The sequence below is a fragment of the Pipistrellus kuhlii genome, unplaced genomic scaffold (assembly GCF_014108245.1).
Source record: "Pipistrellus kuhlii isolate mPipKuh1 unplaced genomic scaffold, mPipKuh1.p scaffold_m20_p_14, whole genome shotgun sequence".
NCBI lineage: Eukaryota > Metazoa > Chordata > Mammalia > Chiroptera > Vespertilionidae > Pipistrellus > Pipistrellus kuhlii.
In genome coordinates this window covers 32668528-32689774 of record NW_023425449.1, presented here as the reverse complement: position 1 = coordinate 32689774, position 21247 = coordinate 32668528, and the positions used below count along the sequence as shown (strand labels likewise).

The 21247-nt window shown below is 45.0% G+C and overlaps 1 protein-coding gene and 1 non-coding gene across 8 annotated transcripts in view; both read right to left on the bottom strand.

Moving 5' to 3' along the window:
• The window catches only part of SULF1 (sulfatase 1), a 170406-nt gene that overhangs the window by 23700 nt on the left and 125459 nt on the right, over nt 1-21247 (bottom strand). For all 7 annotated transcript variants that reach the window (XM_036437100.2, XM_036437103.2, XM_045581474.1 and 4 more), the window contains 5 exons: nt 9394-9610; nt 6627-6879; nt 5802-5898; nt 4634-4728; nt 4230-4295 (listed from right to left, as the gene is read on the bottom strand). In XM_036437100.2, the coding sequence (XP_036292993.1) occupies nt 4230-4295; nt 4634-4728; nt 5802-5898; nt 6627-6879; nt 9394-9610 (728 nt within the window). The remainder of the gene's footprint in view (nt 1-4229; nt 4296-4633; nt 4729-5801; nt 5899-6626; nt 6880-9393; nt 9611-21247) is intronic.
• LOC118718705 lies at nt 8432-8538 on the bottom strand. Its single transcript, XR_004987889.1, has one exon. It is a non-coding gene; the product is annotated as a U6 spliceosomal RNA (small nuclear RNA).

The following is a 21247-nucleotide window of genomic DNA, read 5'->3' as shown; positions in this document are numbered from 1 at the left end:
CCTAAAGTAGTAACTAAAATTTCTATTGGTAGTTCATCACATGGTAAAATTCCTGAACATGTAATGAACCTAAAGCAGTCATATTTTATGTGCAAAAAATAAAAATTTAAAGTTATCAAGACTGCATTATAAAAGTTACAAGAGCCTCCATTAATAAAAAAAGGGGGGGGCAGTAGGGTAATATCATGTAAGGAAAAATATCCTATAAGTAAATTACATCTAGAAAATTTTTACTTTACAAAATTAATTTTCATTTGTAATGCTAAAAGTAAGACACCCATGAAAAACACACATGGTGTCTAAATAAGACAACGGAAAATCATTTGGGCAAAAATAAAAAGGATCCCAAGTCAAATTTATAGAAAAGATTCCTCTATTAACTTTTGGTCGAACATATGTTTGTATATTTTCAGAGAGGAATTGACAGGTCTGCTCCAACCACAGACAAGAGGAGAAACAGTCCAGAGATGGAAGACGCTGACAACGCCTTGCCATGCTAGCAGTCAGCAGCTGTGCATTACTACAGGTTGCCTAGGACCAAACCAGAGAGGTCTGATCTACATTGTCACCATGTGCCCACCATCCAGATATCATGGCTGACTTGTACAGATAAGGAACTGTTTGACATTGAAACGGGGACTCAGAACTGTTCGACATTGAAATTGGGACTCAAACATTTTTTGTTATTATATGTTTATTACTAATCTGCAGAGGCAAGATTTTTTAAAGGAAAGAAATGGGGAAAAATAGATACAGAGGCAAAGAAGCATTGAACACACTGCCAAACTACAGCTGGAAGGCAGGGGAGGTTGGTGGTGGTGGTGGTGGTAGGGCTTAAAGAGATCAACAGAAAGACCTGTATGCATGCATATAAGCATAACCAATGGATACAAGACACCGGGGGGTGGAGGGGTGGAGCAGGTGGGGCATGTACTGGAGGGTAGGGAAGGCCCGGGGGAGGTCAATGGGGGGGAAAAAAGGAAACATATGTACCACTATTTGTAATACTTTAAACAAACAAATATAAAATAACACACAGAAATCTATGTCATTTTTATATACCAATAATGAACTCTCAGAAAGAGAAAATTAAAAAAATCCCATTTACCAGTGCAACACAAAAAATTAAGCTATTCAGGGATAAATTTAACCAAGCAGGTAAGAGACTTGTTCTCAGAAAACTATAGGTCATTATACAAAGAGGAAGATATAAACAAGTGGTAGACTATAATGTGTTCATGGATTGGTAGAATTAACATCATTAAAATATCCATATTACCCAAAACAATCTATAGATTCAACACAATCCCTATTAAAATACCATCAGTATATTTCACAGACCCAGAACAAACTCTCCAAAAATTTAGATAGAATAAAAAAAGACTGAATAGCTGCAGCAATCTTGAGAATTGGAGGGATCACAATACTAGATGTCAAGTTATACTATAAAGCCACTGTACTCAAAACAGTATGGTACTGGCACAAGAACAGACATATAGATAAATGGAATAGAACAGAAAACCTAGAAATTGACCCAAGCCATTATGCTCAATTAATATTTGACAAAGGAGGCAAGAGCATACAATGGAGTCAAAACAGTCTCTTCAATAAATGATGTTGGGAAAATTGGATACATGCAAAAAAAAAAAAAAAAAAAAAAAAAAAGAAAAAGAAAGAAATTAGACCACCTATTTATAGCATACACAAAAATAAACTAAAAATGGATAAAAGACATAAATGTAAAACGTGAAAGCATAAAAATCCTAGAAGAAACCATTGGCAGCAAAATCTCAGGTATCTCTGGTAGCAACAGTTTTACCAACACATCTCCTAGGGCAAAGAAAACTAAGAGGAAAATAAACAAATGGGACTATATCAAAATAAAAAGCTTCTGCACAGCAAAAGAAACCATCAACAAAAACAACAAGAAGACCCACTGCATGGGAGAACTTATTTGCCAACGATACATCCGATAAGGGGTTAATCTCCAAAATTTATAGATTACTCAACAAAACTTAACAAAAGGAAGATAATCCAATTAAAAATGGGCAAAGGACCCAAATAGACACATTTCCAAAATGGACATATAGAAGGGCAAGAGGTATATAAACAAAATGCTCCAAGTCACCAATCACTGGAGATGCAAATGAAAACAATGAGGTATCACCTCAGACCTATCAGAATGGCCATAATCAGCAAATCAACAAAGGTCAAATGCTGGTGAGGCTATGGAGAAAAGGGAACCCCAGTGCTGTGGTCGGCAAACTGTGGCTCTCGAGCCACATGTAGCTCTTTGGCTCCTTGAATGTGGCTCTTCCACAAAATACCATGGCCTGGGCAAGTCTATGTTGAAGAAGTGGCATTAGAAGAAGTTTAACTTTAAAAAAATGGGCTGTCAAAAGAAATTTCAATCGTTGCACTGTTGATATTTGACTCTGTTGCCTAATGAGTTTGCCGGCCACTGCCCTAGTGGGGATGCAGACTGGGGTAGCCTCAGTGGAAAACAGTACGGAGTTTCCTCAAAAAATGAAAAATGGAACTCCCATTTGAACCCAGTGAATCCACTTCTAGGAATATATCCTAAGAAATCAGAAACACCGATCAGAAAGGACATATGCACCCCTATAGTCATAGCAGCACAAATTACCATAGCTAAGATTTGGAAACAGCCTAAGTGCCCATCAGCAGATGAGTGGATTAAAAAACTGTTACATCTGCACAATGGAATACTGTGCAGCTATAAAAAAGAAAGAACTCTTTTACCATTTGCAACAGCATGGATGGACCTGGAGAGCATTATGCTAAGTGAAATAAGCCAGTCAGGGAAAAAATAAGTATCACATGATCTCACATGTGGAATCTAATGAACAACATAAACCAATGAACAAAAACAGATCGAGAGACACCGAAACATAGAACAGACTCTCAAACCTTAGAGGGAAGGCAGGGGAGGGAAAGTGGGTGCAAAGAGACCAATCAATGAACTTTTATGCATTTGTGCATAACCCATGGACACAGACAATAGGGTGGTGGAGGCTTGGGTTGGAGTCTGGGGAGGGCGGGGAGAGGTCAGTGAGTGGGGGGAAGGGGACATATGTAACACTTTCAACAATAAAGATTTAAAAAAAGGAAAACTTGTTAAGGAAAAATAAATAAAGCTCATAATTAAAAAAAAAAAAAAAAAGGGGGGTGGGAGGGGGGAGACATTTTCAATGACCAGAAAGCAACTTGTTAGTTAAAAATAGGGTTGTTGCTAAAACCTCGCACAAGTATTGAGGCACAGAATAATAGACATGCAATGACAGACCACCTTTGTTTTCCACAGAGGCCCTCCAATCAGCAATAGGACCGTTCACTGTGACACTCTCTCTGAATTCTCCCTCAACATCAACACTTTCTTCCCTGTGGAGCAGCAGTCTGCCAGCTCCCTCTCTGGACAAAAGGCTTCACTTCCCCGTGGCTCAGTAGCCGGCAGCCATGCAGTCAACAGCTGCACGAGATGGCTTGCATTAGACCAGTGGTTCTCAACCGTCCTAATGCCGCAACCCTTTAATACAGTTACTGTAATGTAAATACCTGTGTTTTCCCGTGGTCTTAGGCTCTGCAGCGGCAGTTCTCAACCCACAGGCTGAGAACCGCTAACAGGGTTGCCTAATTACATTACGATTCATAACAGTAGCAAAATTACAGTTATGAAGTAGCAACAAAAATAATTTACTTGTGGTTGGGGGTCACCACAACATGAGCAACTGTTATTAAAGGGTCGAGGCATTAGGAAGGTTGAGAACCACCACATTATAAGGTTTCTAAAATCCTTTGACCAATCTGACAATATAGGCTTGGGTAGAATTGTCTTTTTATTATCTTGGTTTTTCCAGAAGGGGCTCAAATTCTGTTGAAACTCATATACGAAATCTCCCTCCCCGGCAAATTTTACTTATTATTGAAAAAAAAAAAAAAGTGTATTTCTTCCAACTTTCGGAATTCCCCACGATAGCTGGCTGCTCGATAGCACACACTGAAATCCAGGTACGCGCCAGCATCAGCAAGAGCCCACACAGAATCAGACCAGAACTCCGCTCGGCTGCCCCCAGAGGGGGCCTCGGCAAGGTGTGGGCCTGCTTTCACCTTCTGGAGCTACATGCCTTCCCAGCTGCATCTACTTTTATTCGGAGCAGGCTCACAGGAGTCGCTGCAGCCTTGCAAATGAGGGAAACAGAGTCACTTACTTGAATGGGTGGAGATGGCTTTTCAGTTTCTCTTGCTTTTTCACACCTTTTTCTTTATTGTAGTAGCTACAGGCAAGAAAATGAAAAAGTGAGTCTTCATCGGCATGCATTTGTTACACAGCCCATTTTTATAAAAAGCAAGCAAATAGAAGGCAGTTACTTTGTTGTAACTATCTCAGCTTAGTGGGACTTTAAAATGTGTTTCTCCCCCCCACCTCCCCACTTTACTGTCTATTTGGGTTTACAACATTTAATTCGATTGAGATATTTTAGGTCACTATAAATACGTGATAATTCATTTTATTAGGCTTTCTGTTGGTATAAGCGAGGGGCAGGCCAAATGCTAAGCAGGCTGTGCAAAAAATGAGTTTGCAAAGGAGACCAGGGGGAGGGCCCAGGCTCACCTCTGTTTACTGCAGACACACTCCTCGGGCTTCCTCCTCTTCAAGTGGCCTCTCACTTCTCTCAGGTTCTTAATTTTGTCTTGCAAAGCTTCGATCTGGGAAACAGGCAATTCAACAATTACATCGGCAGGATTGTCTGTGCCAACTACCTTCCTTCTCACCTTACTGCTGTGTTCCACGATCGTAGCCATTCATCCGAGATGATAGTTAATTTGGGGACGAACTGAGCATAGAAGCTACTTCCCTCTATATTCCAATGGATGTCTCTTATCACAAACACGGACAGATGCCTCTTTTATAACCCAATTATTTTATCATAGAAATTTCAAAAGGTCATTGAATTGGTTCCCATTCTCTCCTCACATTCTTGTTTTTTTTTGGTCAGGACTATCACTGTCTCACTGGAGAATGAGAAACACCTTGCTGTTCTATTTTCCACATAATTATAAACAGACCAGAAGCACGGTGCATAAGAATCATGCACGGGGCCTGGGGGGAGTCCCTCAGCCCGGCCTGCACCCTCTCTAGTTCAGGACCCCTTGGACATCCCTCTCACAATCCAGGACCACTGGCTCCTAACCGCTCACTTCCCTACCTGCCTGTCTGATCACTCCTAACCACCATCCCCTGCTGACCTGATCACCCTTAACTGCCCTCCCCTGCTGACCTGATCACCCTTAACCGCCCTCCCCTGCTGACCTGATTGCCCCTAATCGCCCTCCCCTGCTGACCTGATCACCCTGACTGCCCTCCCCTGCTGACCTGTCACCCCTAACCGCCCTCCCCTGCTGACCTGATCACCCCTAACCGCCCTCCCCTGCTGACCTGACCACCCCTAACCGCCCTTCCCTGCTGACCTGATTGCCCCTAACCGCCCTCCCCTGCTGACCTGATCACCCCTAACTGCCCTCCCCTGCTGACCTGATCACCCCAACTGCCCTCCCCTGCTGACCTGATCACCCCAACTACCATCCCCTGCTGACCTGATTGCCCCTAACTGCCTCTGCCTTGGCCCCTGCCATCATGGCTTTGTCTGGAAGAAGAACCAGAAGACTGGAAGATGTCCATCAACCTGGTCTAATTAGCATATTACCCTTTTATTAGTATAGATGATGTACACACACACACAGTATGTGCCCCCGGTAGGGCTTCCAATCTCACGGCTCACCTCTTTGTCAATGTATGCCTTGTGGTCCTTCCACGCTCTGGCTGACTGATAGAGTTCTCTCTCACAATGGATGGTATCATTTGGAAGAATAAAGCACCTGCCAAAACGAACAAGAAGCATTAGAAACAGGTTTATATTCGAATACCAAGAAAAGCATTAGAAATAGCCAAGGGAACTTAGCTGTCCTCTAACCCCTTCATTGGGAAACCAGCTATAGTTTGCAGCAGGGTAAGTGGACTACTGGTGTGGGCAGAAGATGCTGAGCGATCACCACTCAGATTACCTTCCAAGGCAGCTCTACATGTTCTGTCCCCATGAAAAGATACACTCAGCCTTTGAAAGCCCCATCGAATATTGTAGGCAAAGAGAGGCTTCCACAGCTATCATGGAAATGACTCCCTTGTCCAAATGCAGTGAGCAGGAGCTTATTCATCGCATTCACGTCGTTACAAAGAGCCTGCCTGTAGTGCCCCATTACTCTGAAGCAAAGCAGCAGCCCCAGGGAGAGGGAACTGGTGGGATATGAGGTCATCACATAATGTAAGAGAAACAAATGCTGGTCTCAATCTCCTCTAAGCATATAACTATAGCCACAGGCACCTGGGACCAGTCCCAGAGATAAACATCTCGGCAGGGCTTGCTCAGCATCTTCTGCACACCTCCCACTGGGGATGTACCCACAACCAAGGCACATGCCCTTGACTGGAATCGAACCCGGGACCTTTCAGTCCGCAGGCCGATGCTCTTCTTAAAGGGACCAAATGGTGGTAGTAGGCGGGGATGACTTTGAACTCAACCATTTGACCACACGAAGCCCCTTCCTACTTGTGGGTCACTCGGACGGTGGAGGGCAGGGCCACGGCATTGCCGCTGGTGGCCAGCATGGCGTCCCCGTCGCCGCCTTTGGCAGCTTGGCGGCCTCCTGGCCCCTGGTGGCCTTCGTCGTGACGCTTGGCAATGCTTCTTGGCTGCAACACGTGCAGCTCCTCTTCCTCCAGGTTTATGTCGTACACTTCGCCCTCAAATTCCACCGACAAGGACCGTGTCTGCCGGGTGTGCACAAACCTGGGCTTGTACTCTGGAAATGAGGGAAGACACATTAGTACCATGTCCAGATGTACATGAGGGGGTAAGAAAAAAACGACCACGTGGCTCAATGAGCATTTTGGAAAGGGGCACGCAGTACACAGAGGGGCACCATGGTGGTGTGAATGGCCACCATGATTCTCTGGCCTTGGGCCCTTCCGCTGAGTGATTGCTAAGGCCCTTCCCACTTAAGGGCAGGCTGTGAACGTCTACAATGAGTTTTCAACATGAACTTCTAAGGCCGTGTGAATAAAACTACAGCCCCCATTCCGGTATTAATGATGGTAACTCATTTTTTTTGGAGCTTTTTGCTATGTAATACTCATCTGGTACTTACCTCGAATCTTAAAAGACAGGTATTATGTCTTTCCATTAAAAAATATCAGATGATCCAAACAGGCTGATGAATTTGGTGTTCTTATTTTATGGGTGAGAGAACAGGAGCTTTCAATGTTACGCACATTTTGCGAGGTGATATAGTCAATAGGTTCAGATTTTAAGTACTTCAGATTCTAAAAACCAGTCTTCCTACTCCATTGAGATGCTTTTGCGGAATGGCAAATGCTCTAGACTAGGGGTGTCGAACTCAATCAGAGAAGGGGCCAAAATCTAAAATCCAGCCAAAATCTCGGGCCGAATGATTTACTGAACAGTCATAAACTGTCATTGTGATGGAAACGCAGTGGAGTGCAGTGATGACAGCGCGGGTGCGGGCCACATTGCAAGGCCTGGCAGGACGGATTTGGCCCGTGGGCCTTGTGTTTGACACATGTGCTCTAGACTCTGGCTAGTTGCACAAATAATAGATTACTCTGCCTTTTTTTTTTTTTTTTTTTAAAGCAATTAAGGCAGAAAAACTAAAGTGGGCACATGCTTCCATCAGCCAAATGTCTCTTCATTCCTGTCAAATGGAGGGCCAGCCCTACCTCTAGTCACAACAGACCCCTGTGGAGGCTCAGTGTGCTAGGTAAGAGCTTTAATGTTCAAACATTGGTCCCTGCTTACCAGGTGCACCTTGTCTCTGTGGAGCTTGCTCATATGACCTACCCTAACCCCCCTGCCTTCCTAGAATAGGGAAGAGGGAAGCCTATTGGCTGCGGAATCAGGATCATCTCTCCCTCTGCAGAATCCTGCTCTGAGGGCAGTTTCCAGATGAAGAAACACCCCCTGCTTTCCAATAGTAAGATCCCACACAGCTTGAAAGAGCGCCCCAGGCTTCTTTAGTTTGTGCTCAGGATTGAAAAACCAATGCACTTTAGGAACAGTGCTTGGAGCCACATCCAACTTCCTGGGAGAGAAAAAGCTGCCTCTACTTCTCAGCTGAACATGATAATCAGTTTCAGTGAAGGGAGCGCCTCAGGGGGTCTTTATGTCTTGTGGGTTTTACATCTGATATCTTCACATACATTTTTAAGCCTAGCATTTTCTCTCAGGGAGGAAAGAAAATCTCCCAGATTAACGGTTCTTAGACTTCCATTTTTGTTGGAAGTTATGAGCATCCCGAAAAATGTGCATGTACACATAGAATATATATATATATATATTTAAATATGGAACGCTTCACGAATTTGCGTGTCATCCTTGCGCAGGGGCCATGCTAATCTTCTCTGTATCGTTCCAATTTTAGTATACGTGCTGCCGAAGCGAGCACCACATAGACTATATTTAAAACTTTGGATGGTAGGGGGGTTCTGGTCCCCTGAAGTGCACCGGTGGAACCCAGAATATACAATAAGATCCTGTTTTAAGGGCTTCCACCGTCCTACTGATTTGATTTCCTAATTTCGGACACAGAATTGAATTTCTACATATCTTGGTTATTTCCAAACCAATATAGAAAGGACGGACCACAGAAACGAGTTACTGCTCATATTACGCCACTAGATGGCACTAGACTCCCATTCTTTTATGGAAGGTAGGCGACTGAGTTTTCCTATCTATATATTAGTAAAGACCACCTCATAACTGCCTGCTAAGACTTTTTATAAAGAAAATACTAGGCAATGATTTTCACACTTAGTTCAACTAGTTTGACTCTGCCAGCCAAAAAGAATAATTTTTTAAAAATTGTCCTGAAACAGATACGCCTTCAAAAATAGTATCGATATTTATACTTTTCCTACTAAAGGCACAAACCCTGAAACTTTGGATTTTTTTCTTTTTCTTTTCTTTCTTTTTCTTTTTAAGCGATTAAGGCAGAAAACATCAGGACATTAGCATCAACCTAAAGTAAAACTTACCTGGACTCCACACACACCCTGGGCCCCTTGATAGTCTGCGTGTTGTGCCTGCTGCTTTTACTGGATACATTTGCGTTCTATGCTTGAGTGTTTACAATGCAAAAACTCAAGTTATCTTAGCTTTCGTTATTTTAACCAGGGCGGTGATTGGCTTTGGTTAACCCTAACACTATGCATGGTTAATATCGTAACTGTAGCCAGAGCGAGGGGGGGGGGGGCGGCTTTCCTCTCTGGCGGGTAGCCCGAGGGCCGGGCCTGGGGCTTACTTGCAGCAGCGCCCTGGTTCCTCAGGAACTGCCGCTGGCTCTTCCTCTGGCTCCGGGCGCGGTAGGCCGCCTCCCCGCAGTGGCACTCCTGCTCCTTGTCCTGGAAGCCGCGTGGGTAGAGGTTGCGGGTGCTCTGCCTGGCGGCCAGCAGGTCCCCGGCGCCCTTGCACTTGTGGATGCGCAGCTTGCCTGCCGCGTCCTCGATGCACTGCCACTTCTGCAAAAACCACAGGTGTGCTGGGTTAGATGCACTGCCACTTCGGCAAAAACCAGCCACAGGTGCTCTGGGTTAGGCAGCCGCCGGGGGGCGCAGCAGCGGGCAACCCCCTGGGCGTGGGGGAAGGCGAGCTGCTAAGCAGGCCTGCGTGGCCCCTAGGCCTCGCTCATGGGAGCAAATGCAGCGACCACCAAACCCCTGGAAATGAGAACTGCCTCGGGGACACCAGAGCCAAGCGCGGACACACACATCCTGCCCATCCAGACTAGACGGGGTCCTGAATGAAGCGCGGGAAGGCCCTTCCCCCAGCGAGCCCAGGGCACAGCTGCCAGGGCTGTTTGCCCTGGCGCCCCTATCCTCCTCCGGGAAAACCAACGTGGCTGCCTTGTTCTCTGCCCCCGAAGTCCTAGCGGGAGCCAGCCCGGGGCCAGCCAACTTGCAGGTAGCGCGGGGCCGTGGGGTTCCCCTGCCCCCGCCTTTCTCATCCTCTTATCCTGCCCACACGCCCCACACCTGGCAGTGAGCTGCTCTTAAAGGGACACTGGCCACCTACCCAAGAGGCAGGTGCGGGCAGAGAGCAGGCGCTGGGTTTTCTAGTTTGAATTTTGGTTGGAGCAAGACTGGTGCATAGGAAATATAAACGACCAGTATGCACTGCGCCCGGTGGGTACCAGGAATACTGGGGTTATGTGATTGTGGAATCACTATGCTGTACACCTCAAACGAATACAAGATGATGTTGGATGTAAACTATAGAAAACTTAAGAAAATCTGGTGTCCCCGAGGCAGTTCTCATTTCCAACAGAAAGAGAGAGAGAGAGAGAGAGAGAGAGAGAGAGGGAAGGAAGGAAGGAAGGAAGGAAGGAAGGAAGGAAGGAAGGAAGGAAGGAAGGAAGGAAGACAAGACTGTTGCAGATATTGCTGGCTTAGTAATTTTGGAGAAATACGACACAGCAGTGGGTCTCAGTGTTCCCTCCCCTTCCAGGCCCCCCCCCTTCCCCCCCCCCCCCCCCCCCCCCCCGCTCCCCATTTCTTGAGAATTACTCTGGCTGAAATAATAGTGCTTCCCCTGAGAGTCATTTCATAGGACCCTCCATATCCCAAAGACCTAATTTCCATTCTCTTACTTTTTACTCCCCCCCGCCCCCACCCCTTATTCCTCCCTAAAATGGTAACTGGGGAAGCAGAAAGAATACCGACTTTAATTTTAAGCTGATCACGGTTGTTACAAAATGCTATCTGGTAGTGTTATCAAGCTCCTTGTCTTTTTCCTCTTCCATATATGAGTATCACATGTGTGTAATAGTACCGAGATTTTTCTTTAAATGGACACATTTCATGTCGCCAAAGCCAGGATGATTGTAAAATTATGTGTTTGTGTGCCACCTAGATATTTTCACACATATATGAAAAACAAATACAACTTTATTAAATAAAGGATGATCTTTCATGCACCACGTACAATAATCTCAGGTAGCCCCTTATACCCGTACCATACTTAGGGTAACTTTGCGATTTCAGAGTGTCCTAAGGCAAGGTAAAGTTTGGTTAAGGGCCCCACATGGCTTGGCCAGCAGACAAATGACACTCACTCATGTCCTAAACGGTACGAGCCATTCACAAACCAGTCACCGTTTGTTTTCTCTTACTGGAGTCAGCTGCCTTCAATAAGCGTTGAACTACCTCAGCTGCCTTTGAGTTTCTACGGTCTTGTTCTCACATCCCAGATCCGGAGGGACTGGCTCCGTGATTTTGCCTGAGCCCCCATGAACTCCACGGTGCTATGGACTATGACTGCTTCAAACCACATCCTTCAGGCCACATCAGGCCACCACCTTCTCTGTGGCTTGGACAGAAAGTCTGGGACAATCAACGTCTCCATTCTGAGAGGCAGGAGCTCAAGAGACAAGGAACTCACCTCCTATTTACGAAGCCATGAAAAAGCTACGTTGGCAAGAATAGTCTACAGATGAGCCACATAGAGATGATTTAGCTGAAAACCAACAGGCAAAACCCCCAAAATGTGAAGTCAGTTTGACTAGGCCAGTGGTCGGCAAACTCATTAGTCAACAGAGCCTAATACCAACAGTACAACGATTGAAATTTCTTTTGAGAGCCGATTTTTTTAAACTTAAACTTCTTCTAACGCCACTTCTTCAAAACAGACTCGCCCGGGCCGTGGTATTTTGTGGAAAAGCCACACTCAAGGGGCCAAAGAGGGACATGTGGCTCTCGAGTCGCAGTTTGCCGAGTTATGTCAGGTCAATGGGTCTCACACTTAGCTGTACAGTGGGATGTTCAAAAGCTTCCCTGGTGATTTTAATGTGTCCTTGGCCTTTGAATTCACAGCATCTGGTTACTGGGCCCAGCAAGCACAGGGCACAGCTGCCAGAGCTGTTGAGAACCACTGCTGAGGAGCCTAAGACTATCGGAAAACACAGATATTTACATTATGATTCATTAACAGTAGCAAAATTACAGTGATGAAGTAGCAACGAAAATAATTTTATTGTTGGGGTCACCACAGCATGAGGAACTGTATGCAAGGGCCGCGGCATTAGGAAGGTTGAGAACCACTGCTCTAGGTGGAAGTAGCTCGGTTGCATGAGGGTTTGAGAGGGGTGCACGGATTCTTGGGTGTGGGTGTGTGAAATGTGTCTGGAAATGCAGCAGGTGAGAGAGTGACGCCAGTTGAACAGGTGAACGCTGCCAGCTCATCTTCTCTGGCAAAGCTAAGAGCAACCTGTTCTCCTACTCTCTCTCCACAGGCAGCTGATGAGTGGCAGAACTCTCCCTCCGCTCTTAGCTGGAAACAGCATGTGCCCTCCCACAGTCCTGCTGTCTCAGGTGCAGACCAGTGATGTCCGGGCTGGCTCTGCAGCGCTCCCAGATATGCCCAGTTAGCTTGAGGAGGCGCCAGGAAACATTCTCGGGAAAGTAGATACAACCCCATGAAGAAGTAATTGGGCCCTGGATGGTGTGGCTCCGCTGGATGGATGCCGTCCCCTGCACCGAGGGAATGCTGGTCTGATTCCTGTTCAGGGCATGTGCCTGGGTTTCAGGCTCCATCCTTGGAAGGGGGTTTGGGGAAGCATCTGATCTCTGTTTTGCTCTCACATTGATGCTTCTCTCCCCGCCCCCCCTCTCTCTCCCTCTCCCTCTACTTATCCCTCTCCCTCTCCCTCTCCCTCTCCCCTTCCTTTCTCTTTAAAAGTCAATAAAAAAAATCTTTAAAATAATTATATGCCATGTAGAATTCTTGCTGGTGAAAAATGTCATAAAAATAAATGCTAACTTTTTAGAGCTCCACACAGTTTGGGAATCAATGGTGCTTGGTGCCTGTCTATATCAGTCTTGAATCCAAGTGGTTTAAGATGTATCCATCCACCTGGGTAATCTCTACCTCAGTTTAAAAACTGACAGTGGACTGCTTAATGTGTATAAAAGCCAAAGAAGTGGTCGGGGACCTACAATCCAAGCCAAGCAGAAGCTTACAAAGTGCTCTACTTTCTATCAGACGGAAAAATGTGGCTAGCTTGATTTTTAAATATATACATTTTTATTGATTTCAGAGAGGAAGTGAGAGCGAGAGACAAATAGAAACATCAATGATGAGAGAGAATCATTGATTGGCTTCCTCTTTGTATGCCCCACACTAGGGATTGAACCCACAACCTGGGCATGGGTCCCAACCGGGAATCAAACCGTGACCTCCTGGTTCATACATAGGTTGACACTCATCAACTGAGCCACGCTGTCAGGGCATGGCTAATGTGATTCTTGAAAAACGAAGGCCTTATGTTTCTTGTGGTTCCAGTTTATATCAACTTTAGCACAAATACTAATTTTAAAACACACAACTATGGTGAAAACCTTCCTTTTAAATAACCACAATACATTAAAAAACAAACAAACAAACAAACAAAACCTCGGCGTTTTTTTTTTGGCTTGGAAGAGCTAAGAGTACAAGTAGATGCCTGTAGAACACAAAAGCGTAGGCAGAATCTTCATGACTTAGCCTATTTGGAATACAACCTGCATTTTCCATTAGCCAAGTTCCTGCTAACTTCCCATGGGACAGAGATGAAAGGAACAGCTGTTTCCTTCCTGAAGAGCTGAATTTAAACGTACCTGAGGTCTGGCTCTGTCCTTGGCATTGATAAGATATATGCAAAATCAAATATACATCATATATGTATAAACACGCACACCCACATATACCCATACACTACCTACATACATATACCTACCCACATTCTTTTTTTTTCTTTCTTTTTAAATATTGGGGTTCCGGCTATGTTTTCTTTCTTTTCTTTTCTTTTTTTTTAAAAAAAACATTTTTATATATTTTGTTGATTTTTTACAGAGAGGAAGAGAGAGGGATAGATAGTTAGAAACATCAATGAGAGAGAAACATTGACCAGCTGCCTCGTGCACACCCCCTACTAAGGATGTGCCTGCAACCAAGGTGCATGCCCTTGACTGGAATCGAACCCGGGACCTTTCAGTCCACAGGCGGATGCTCTATCCACTGAGCCAAACCGGTTTCAGCGCTAGCCACATTCTCGTATAAAACAAGAGCCTTGGACAAAGATGCCCGTTATTTTCCATACCATGTACCCTTTGAACAAATCTTAGACCTCATTAGGAAATTAGCTAAAGCAAGCAATGTCAAACTCGTGGCCCGAGGGCTGTATGCCTCATTTATTTGACTCATGTTAGCCTTTGAGTTTGACATGCTTGAGCTAAAGGCTTTGAAAAATCTTCTTAGTAGCAAGCTTACTACGAATTGTAATGAAATGTAATTGCCACCCATTTGTCACAGTCATTTTAGTGTTCAATATCATGACAATTTTTATGGCTGAGCAATAAAACCTTGAAATAGCTACAGCTACAGCGGTCATCTTACTTAGTGCGGTTATTGAGGGCAGTGAAGAAAGATTTTTTAAAAAGAATTGCTCTGGAACTCATGCCGCATGTCACTCAAATGGTAAAGATAATGAGCCAATTTTGCATGGCAGAAGTTTCAGCAATCAGATGGAGGCAGAAACTCAAGTGAGGTTAATGGGACTGAGAGATGGCCCCAGAAAAGGCCCTTGCAGAAATGTAGATGTCACATGGCCTCACTTTTATCTATGCCCTAGAAGTTTATCAGTAAATCAGTTCATTACCAAATCCTCTCCTCAACCGGCTTCCCTGGCCACTCACTCCTTCTCAAAGCCTTTTCCTGCTCCTGAAACCACACTGCTCCAACTTTCCGCCAGCCTCTCCAACTTGGCCACTTAGTGTGCATTCAAATGTCTGCAAACCTATTGTGGGTAAGGGGCTAGATTAAACTATTTAAATAATTTCTTAAATTATTATTACTTTATTTTAGCCTTTTAAACTACACTCAACTTTGGATTGAATAGCTCCAGTTAGACCTGAGGAAGAAGAGAAGGCTGGTTATAAGGATTCCTGTGTGCAGCTGCTTGGTGGAATCAAACCTAATGAGAAATGCCTTTCAAATAATTCAATTTAGTACCACCAGCAGCATTGAGCGTCTGCCCCCTGGTGGTCAGTGCACATCATAGGGACCGGTTGTTCCACCATTGGACTGAAACTGGCTCTCCGACATCTCCTGAGGGGTTCTAGGTTGCAAAAGGGTGCAGGCCAAGCTGAGGGACCCCACTGGTGTAAGATCAGGGCCAGGGAGGGATGTGGGAGGTTGGCCAGCCAGGGATTGATTACAAGAGGGCTCCAGGGCGTGTTCAGCTATCTCGCTCAGTCCCAATCGATGGGACTCCAGCAGCAAGCTAAACTACAGGTCAGAGCATCTGTCCCATGGTGGTCAGTGCATGTCATAGCAAGCAGTTGAGCCTAAACATATCATTAGCATATCCTTTGATTGGTTGAATGGCTATCTGGATGACTGGACACTTAGCATATTAGGCTTTATTACATAGGATTGGCCCTTAAAAATGGTTATCCAAGCCCTGGCTGGGTAGCTCAGTTGGTTAGAGCATCGTCCCAATATGATAAAGTTGTGGATTCAATCCTCAGTCAGGGCACATATAGGATCAACCAATGAATGCATAAATAAATGGGACAAAAAATGTCGTTCTATCCCTTCCTATATCTCTAAGAAATCAATGGAAATGGTTACCCAACCTCTGGATCAGCTAGTGTTTCCTGGGTGTAAACTGTGTATAACAGTGATTATCATTGAGTGGGGAGATGGGACTTTACACCACATGGATCTCAGTTGGAACTGATTCTTGGCACCTTTCGAGCTACTTCCCCATCTGAGTTTCAGTCTCTTCATATTGAGTGGACATAATATCTATTTTATAGAATACTTTCCGGCGTGAATGCAAAATATTAGGCGATGGCTGAACTCTGGTCATTTTTCTTTCCTGAGTGACCCTTAGGTAATCATTTTGAATTGCATGTATTCCTCAGCTTGCTTAAGACTGATCCAAATTCTTATTTATACCACCTTATGCCCCTTTTCATGAGTAAGAAATAAAAATTTGGCTACCGTATACGTTTTTCTGAGGCACACTGCAATGAGAGCTGAATATTACACACACACACACACACACACACACACACACACACACACACACACATTATTTCTCCATTGTTATAAGGCCTATTATGTGAATTTGGCCATAAGGCAGGTAAAATCATGTTTTCTGAAATGTCACAACCACACAGCCATTTTCAGATGACCTGATTATCCTTCAGGCCAGGACAGACAACATGGAAAGCAGCTTCCTGCACATGGACATAGAATTTTTATCTCAACACTGGGGAATATAAGACGACCATGTAAAGCTTTTGTTCAAACTGACACTTAGCCCAGGCCACTATCAAATTTTTTTCCACAACATGAAATAGAGTTACTTGTGACAAGGCGATTTTTCTCCTGTTTTCCTCTGAGATGGGGTGACAGGGCTAGGGCGAGGAAAAGTGGAAAGAAAGGAGACGCAGGAGAGAGAGAGAGTTTCCTCCTCTATGTTTTAATCTGGATAAACGTTTGTAAAAGCCAGTGTGGGACTGTTGGAAGAAGTATGGTCCTTGCAGTCCAGGGAAAAGTAAAATCGGTGAATTGATCGTGGCCCATAATCGATTGCCAGCATTGGCTGGGCGCTTGCTGTGTTGCCAGCTACTGTTCCAGATGCTTCGTATATTTAACAGATCTAACCTTTGTAGCAGTGCTCTGAGACAGGTGCTGTTATTTTGCCCATTTTACAGATAAAGAAACTGAGGCAAAGTTAGATTACGTAGCTTGCTTGTGTCACATACCAAGAAAGTGGTGAACCTGAGATGCAATTCTAAGGCACCTTGACCAGGACACCAATCACAAGAGAGAAAGGTTGGGGACAGAGTGTGAGGTGTCAGGTGGGCCTCAGTCAAGGGCCTGGCATTTGGAATGTAGAGGCAATCATTTACAAGCAGATGAGAAAGTTATAGTTAAGGGATGGGGGGGTCGGGGTCGGGGTCGCGGGGGAACCTGACCAATTGCTAGGGAGACCTGGGAGATAAGATACTGCAGCATAATTCAAATAGGGTGGGGCTGCAGGATAGAGTTTAGTGTGTGTCCTTACATCTGTCTCTGACTTGTTGGGGACATCATTAAATATGGTTTGATGTTTAACCCTGCGGTTTGTATTCTGAAAAATGCACAGAAGCCAAAACATCTAAGCAGATGCAGGACTGTTCGGTGCAGGGGGAGGAGGGGAGGAGGCAGGGATGGAGGCTGAGCTGTCCACACGGGACTGGGCTGGGTAGAGACAAGAGTGCAGCCAGAGGATAGCACTGGGGCTCATCCTCCGGAATCAGGAGAACCCAGGAAACGTCTGGAAGCCTAGCTGTGATTTTAACCAGCACTCAGGGAGTTCCTGGCAACGGGCTATCCATTTCTGGCAAACGAACAATTCTAGCCAGATCGTGTTGGTAAATGCCTCTTTATCTTTGCTCTGCAGCTGATCACAGAAGGTCTGAGGGCTGAGTTCTGGATGAGAACAGCAATCCTGGAACTAAACCAGTTTGCACTCAACAAGCTACCTCCTTATTTCCTTTGCTTGATGCTGGGATCCTCTTAGGATCTTACAAACCTTTGATTCTATATTGATACAAAGGTATAAAGGCGAACTACATTGCAAAGATGCTAGCACTCAACAAACCCATAAGGGGACATGACATTTGCTGTATAAAGACAAACCATTTTTCCTCTTAAGTGACAGAGCACGTGTAAGACGTACTCCAGAATTGGGTGTGTAGGGAATTTCTTTTTATGTAACTCCTATTTAAGAGTCAATAGGGGGGGAAAAAAAGGAAAATTATGCTGACCCCACATGAATGATTCTCAACTGCTCAAACCAACACCCCGATGCCCAGTCCCACCCCCAGAGGCTCTGGTTTAATTTGTCTGGAGCAGGACTTGGGCAGCAGCATCTGCAAGGTGCTTGTGACTCTAACTTGTGGTCATGGCTGAGACCACTGTCTCCGATGCTGGGCGTGGGTCCTACACCCATGCCTGCAGCCAGGCAAATGCCACTTCGAATGTCCAAGGGAACATCTCCTCTCTTACATTTCTGCATGTTGTGGGGAAGAAATGATCAGACATGCAATGAACAGGTACAAGTCCTGACTTTGGATTTATAGCTTAAGTCTTCTGGCTCTAGATTTCTTTCTTAACTAAGTGATATCATCCAACTGGCAGATTTCCATTCCCCTGCCACCTCTGGCATTCTCTTATTCAGGGCCTGTGGTTCGGAACCCTATTGAAAAATACTGATGCTTTGACTCCCCTCTGAACAATATAATCTGATTGGTCTGGGGTGAGGCTGTGCATCAATATTTTCAAAAGCTCCCCAGGTGACTTTGATGTGCAGCCAGAATTGAGTAGCATGGGTCCATGTTCTCTGTGGAACCAAAGTCTTTGCAGACAGATGAGATTTGCACATCAGAGGGAGAGGGAGGGAGGGATGGAGGGAGGGAGGGGGAGAGAGGGAGAGGAGGAGAGGGGGAGAGTGGGAGAGAGGGAGGGAGGGAGGGAGGGAGGGAGGGAGAGGAGCAGGCGAGAGAGAAAGAAGAGCAGAAAGGGGAGGAGAGAGAGAGCGCGATGAGAGAGAGAGAAGAAGGGAGAGAAGAGAGAGAGAGAGAGAGAGAGAGAGAGAGGAGGATTTGATGTAGTATCTTTGTACATAGAGGTGCTAGGGGTGTAATTCCAGCTGAGAGAATGGTGGGAATTCACACTCGGTCTCATATTAATTCAGGAACACAGAAATAAAACACACATACACACACACACACACACACACACACACACACACACACGCCCATGCTGTCTTATCTAATCCCTGCTGATTGTTCTGTTCACATAGTGGAGAAGGGATGCCAGAAGGGATGCCAATGTCTGGGATTCCAGCCCATTTCCATTCCCCGCTGGCTTCCTAGGAATGAAGACAACAGGTAAGACGGCCTGGCACCATACCACACCCGGCATTCACACACTGCTTTACGGTCCTCCCAGCCTGTGCCTGTATGGTATCACTTTATCCTGGTAAGACTGAGATTATGATATTGTGAGATTATGAGATTATGATATCACTTTATCCTCATAAAATTGAGATTGATTTTCTTCATTTTAGAGATAGAAATCCTGAGACTCAGGAGAAATTAAGCGGCTGGTCCAAGAATGCACCACTAAAAAGTAGTGGATGCCAATATTCTAACCCAAACCTGTGACTTGAATTCATCTTTTAAAAATGTACTTGACTTCCTGCATCTACATTGGTCCTGCTGCCACCCAATCCTTAGGAGACCAGGCCTTGAGGGGTGGTGAAGGGCATGGGCTGGTCATGCTTATTTTTCCTCTGTACCCCATGGAGGGTCAATGTCGAGAGAAGAGAGTCCAAGCTAGTTAAGTTCTGGCCAACTGTTGCCTTAATCCTGAACAATAAGATCTCATTTTTCTGAATCTTTTTCTCCTTTTTTTTATTTTTAAAAAGTCAGTGATGTTGTAACTAAAAAGATAATCTTCAAAGTAGCCAGATAGAGCAAAAAAGGCCAAGATACCTTGATTCCATAGAACAACTGAGCTATGTCAGGTTTGCCCTGCAGGTTCAACAGTCGCCTTGAGGAGGCTCAACTTTTTTGAAGTTCTCAGACTCTTAAAGAAATCACCTTCAGAGGCAAAGTCGAATTCCTGAGCCCATGACTTCAGGCTCTTTAGCAGAGATCACCGCTGAAGTCCTATATTTATGTGATAGAATCAAAACCCAAACTGCTTAACACAGAAATAACAGCGGCAGAGGAACATTTCAGGAAGCCAGAGAGTGAAGCATTTCATGGGGGCAAAAAAAGTGAAGAAAACTATGCGAAAGCAAAGTGAAGTTTTTAATATAGCAGTGAGCACACGTGTGATGAGTGTGGGGCCAAAGGAACATGATACCTTTTATGCTCCCTTCGCCCTTTAGAACATATGTTCAGATTTCAGCACTAACTCCAGAGAGAGGTTTACAAAATTATGTACTGAAAGGTAGGCAGTACAAAATGGTAATAATAATAATGCCGGTCGCTCAGAGGCCCAAAATAGTGACAAGATCACCCATTTGCCTGAGAGAGATTTCACAGCAAACATTTCCAGCTTCGGAACAGAAGTAAATTAGCCTGTGGAGGCTGGTGCATGGACATCATGCTAGCGCTACAAAAACAATTCTGAGGTTTCAGTCGCAGTAATACTTAGAGCTTCCAGAAGAAGGATTAGAAGAGCTCAAATTAAAATATAATGAATAGGTCTAAGCTTCTCCACTAAACTCTTGAAAATTAAGACTTTACTAGGCGACCGGGAAGGCCTGGAGCTATCCTTTCCTTCAACAGCGCTCCACCTCGCCCTGCTCTGCTTCAAAGGGATCCCTCCCTGTGTACAGAAAGCACGAGGGAATGGAGATGGGGAGGGGCAAGCTGCTTATTGTGAATGTCTCTTCAAGAAGCTGGATACCATCTAAAAAGAGTGCCACCGACGAGGCCACTGTCATAATAACTGGGATCTTCATTTCATGCGTCCGATTCCTTGAACTGGTGTTGGCTAATTGTGTGGATAGCGAGAGGTCAGGCTTTTTTTTTTTTTTTTTTTTTTAATATATTTTTATTGCTTTTGTACAGAGAGGAAGGGAGACAGATAGAGAGTTACAAACATCTATGATGAGAGAGAGTCATCGATCAGCTGCCTCTTGCACACCCCCTACTGGGGATATGCCCGCAACCAAGGTACATGCCCTTGACCGGAATTGAACCCAGGACCTTTCAGTCCCCAAGCTGACGCTCTATCCATTGAGCCAAACTGGTCTCGGCTTTTTTAAAAAAATAAATATTTTATTGATTTTTACACAGAGAGGAACTGAGAAAGATAGAGAGCTAAAAACGTCGATGAGAGAGAAACATCGATCAGCTGCCTCTTGCACATCCCCATCGGCGATGTGCCCGCAACCAATGTACATGCCCTTGACCAGAATGGAACCTGGGACCTTTCAGTCTGCAGACCAACGCTCTACCACTGAGCCAAACCGGTTTCGGCAGGTTAAGTTTTTTTTAAATAAGGGGATTAGAGGATTTGAACTTCTCTTTCCTTACTGGGTATAACTT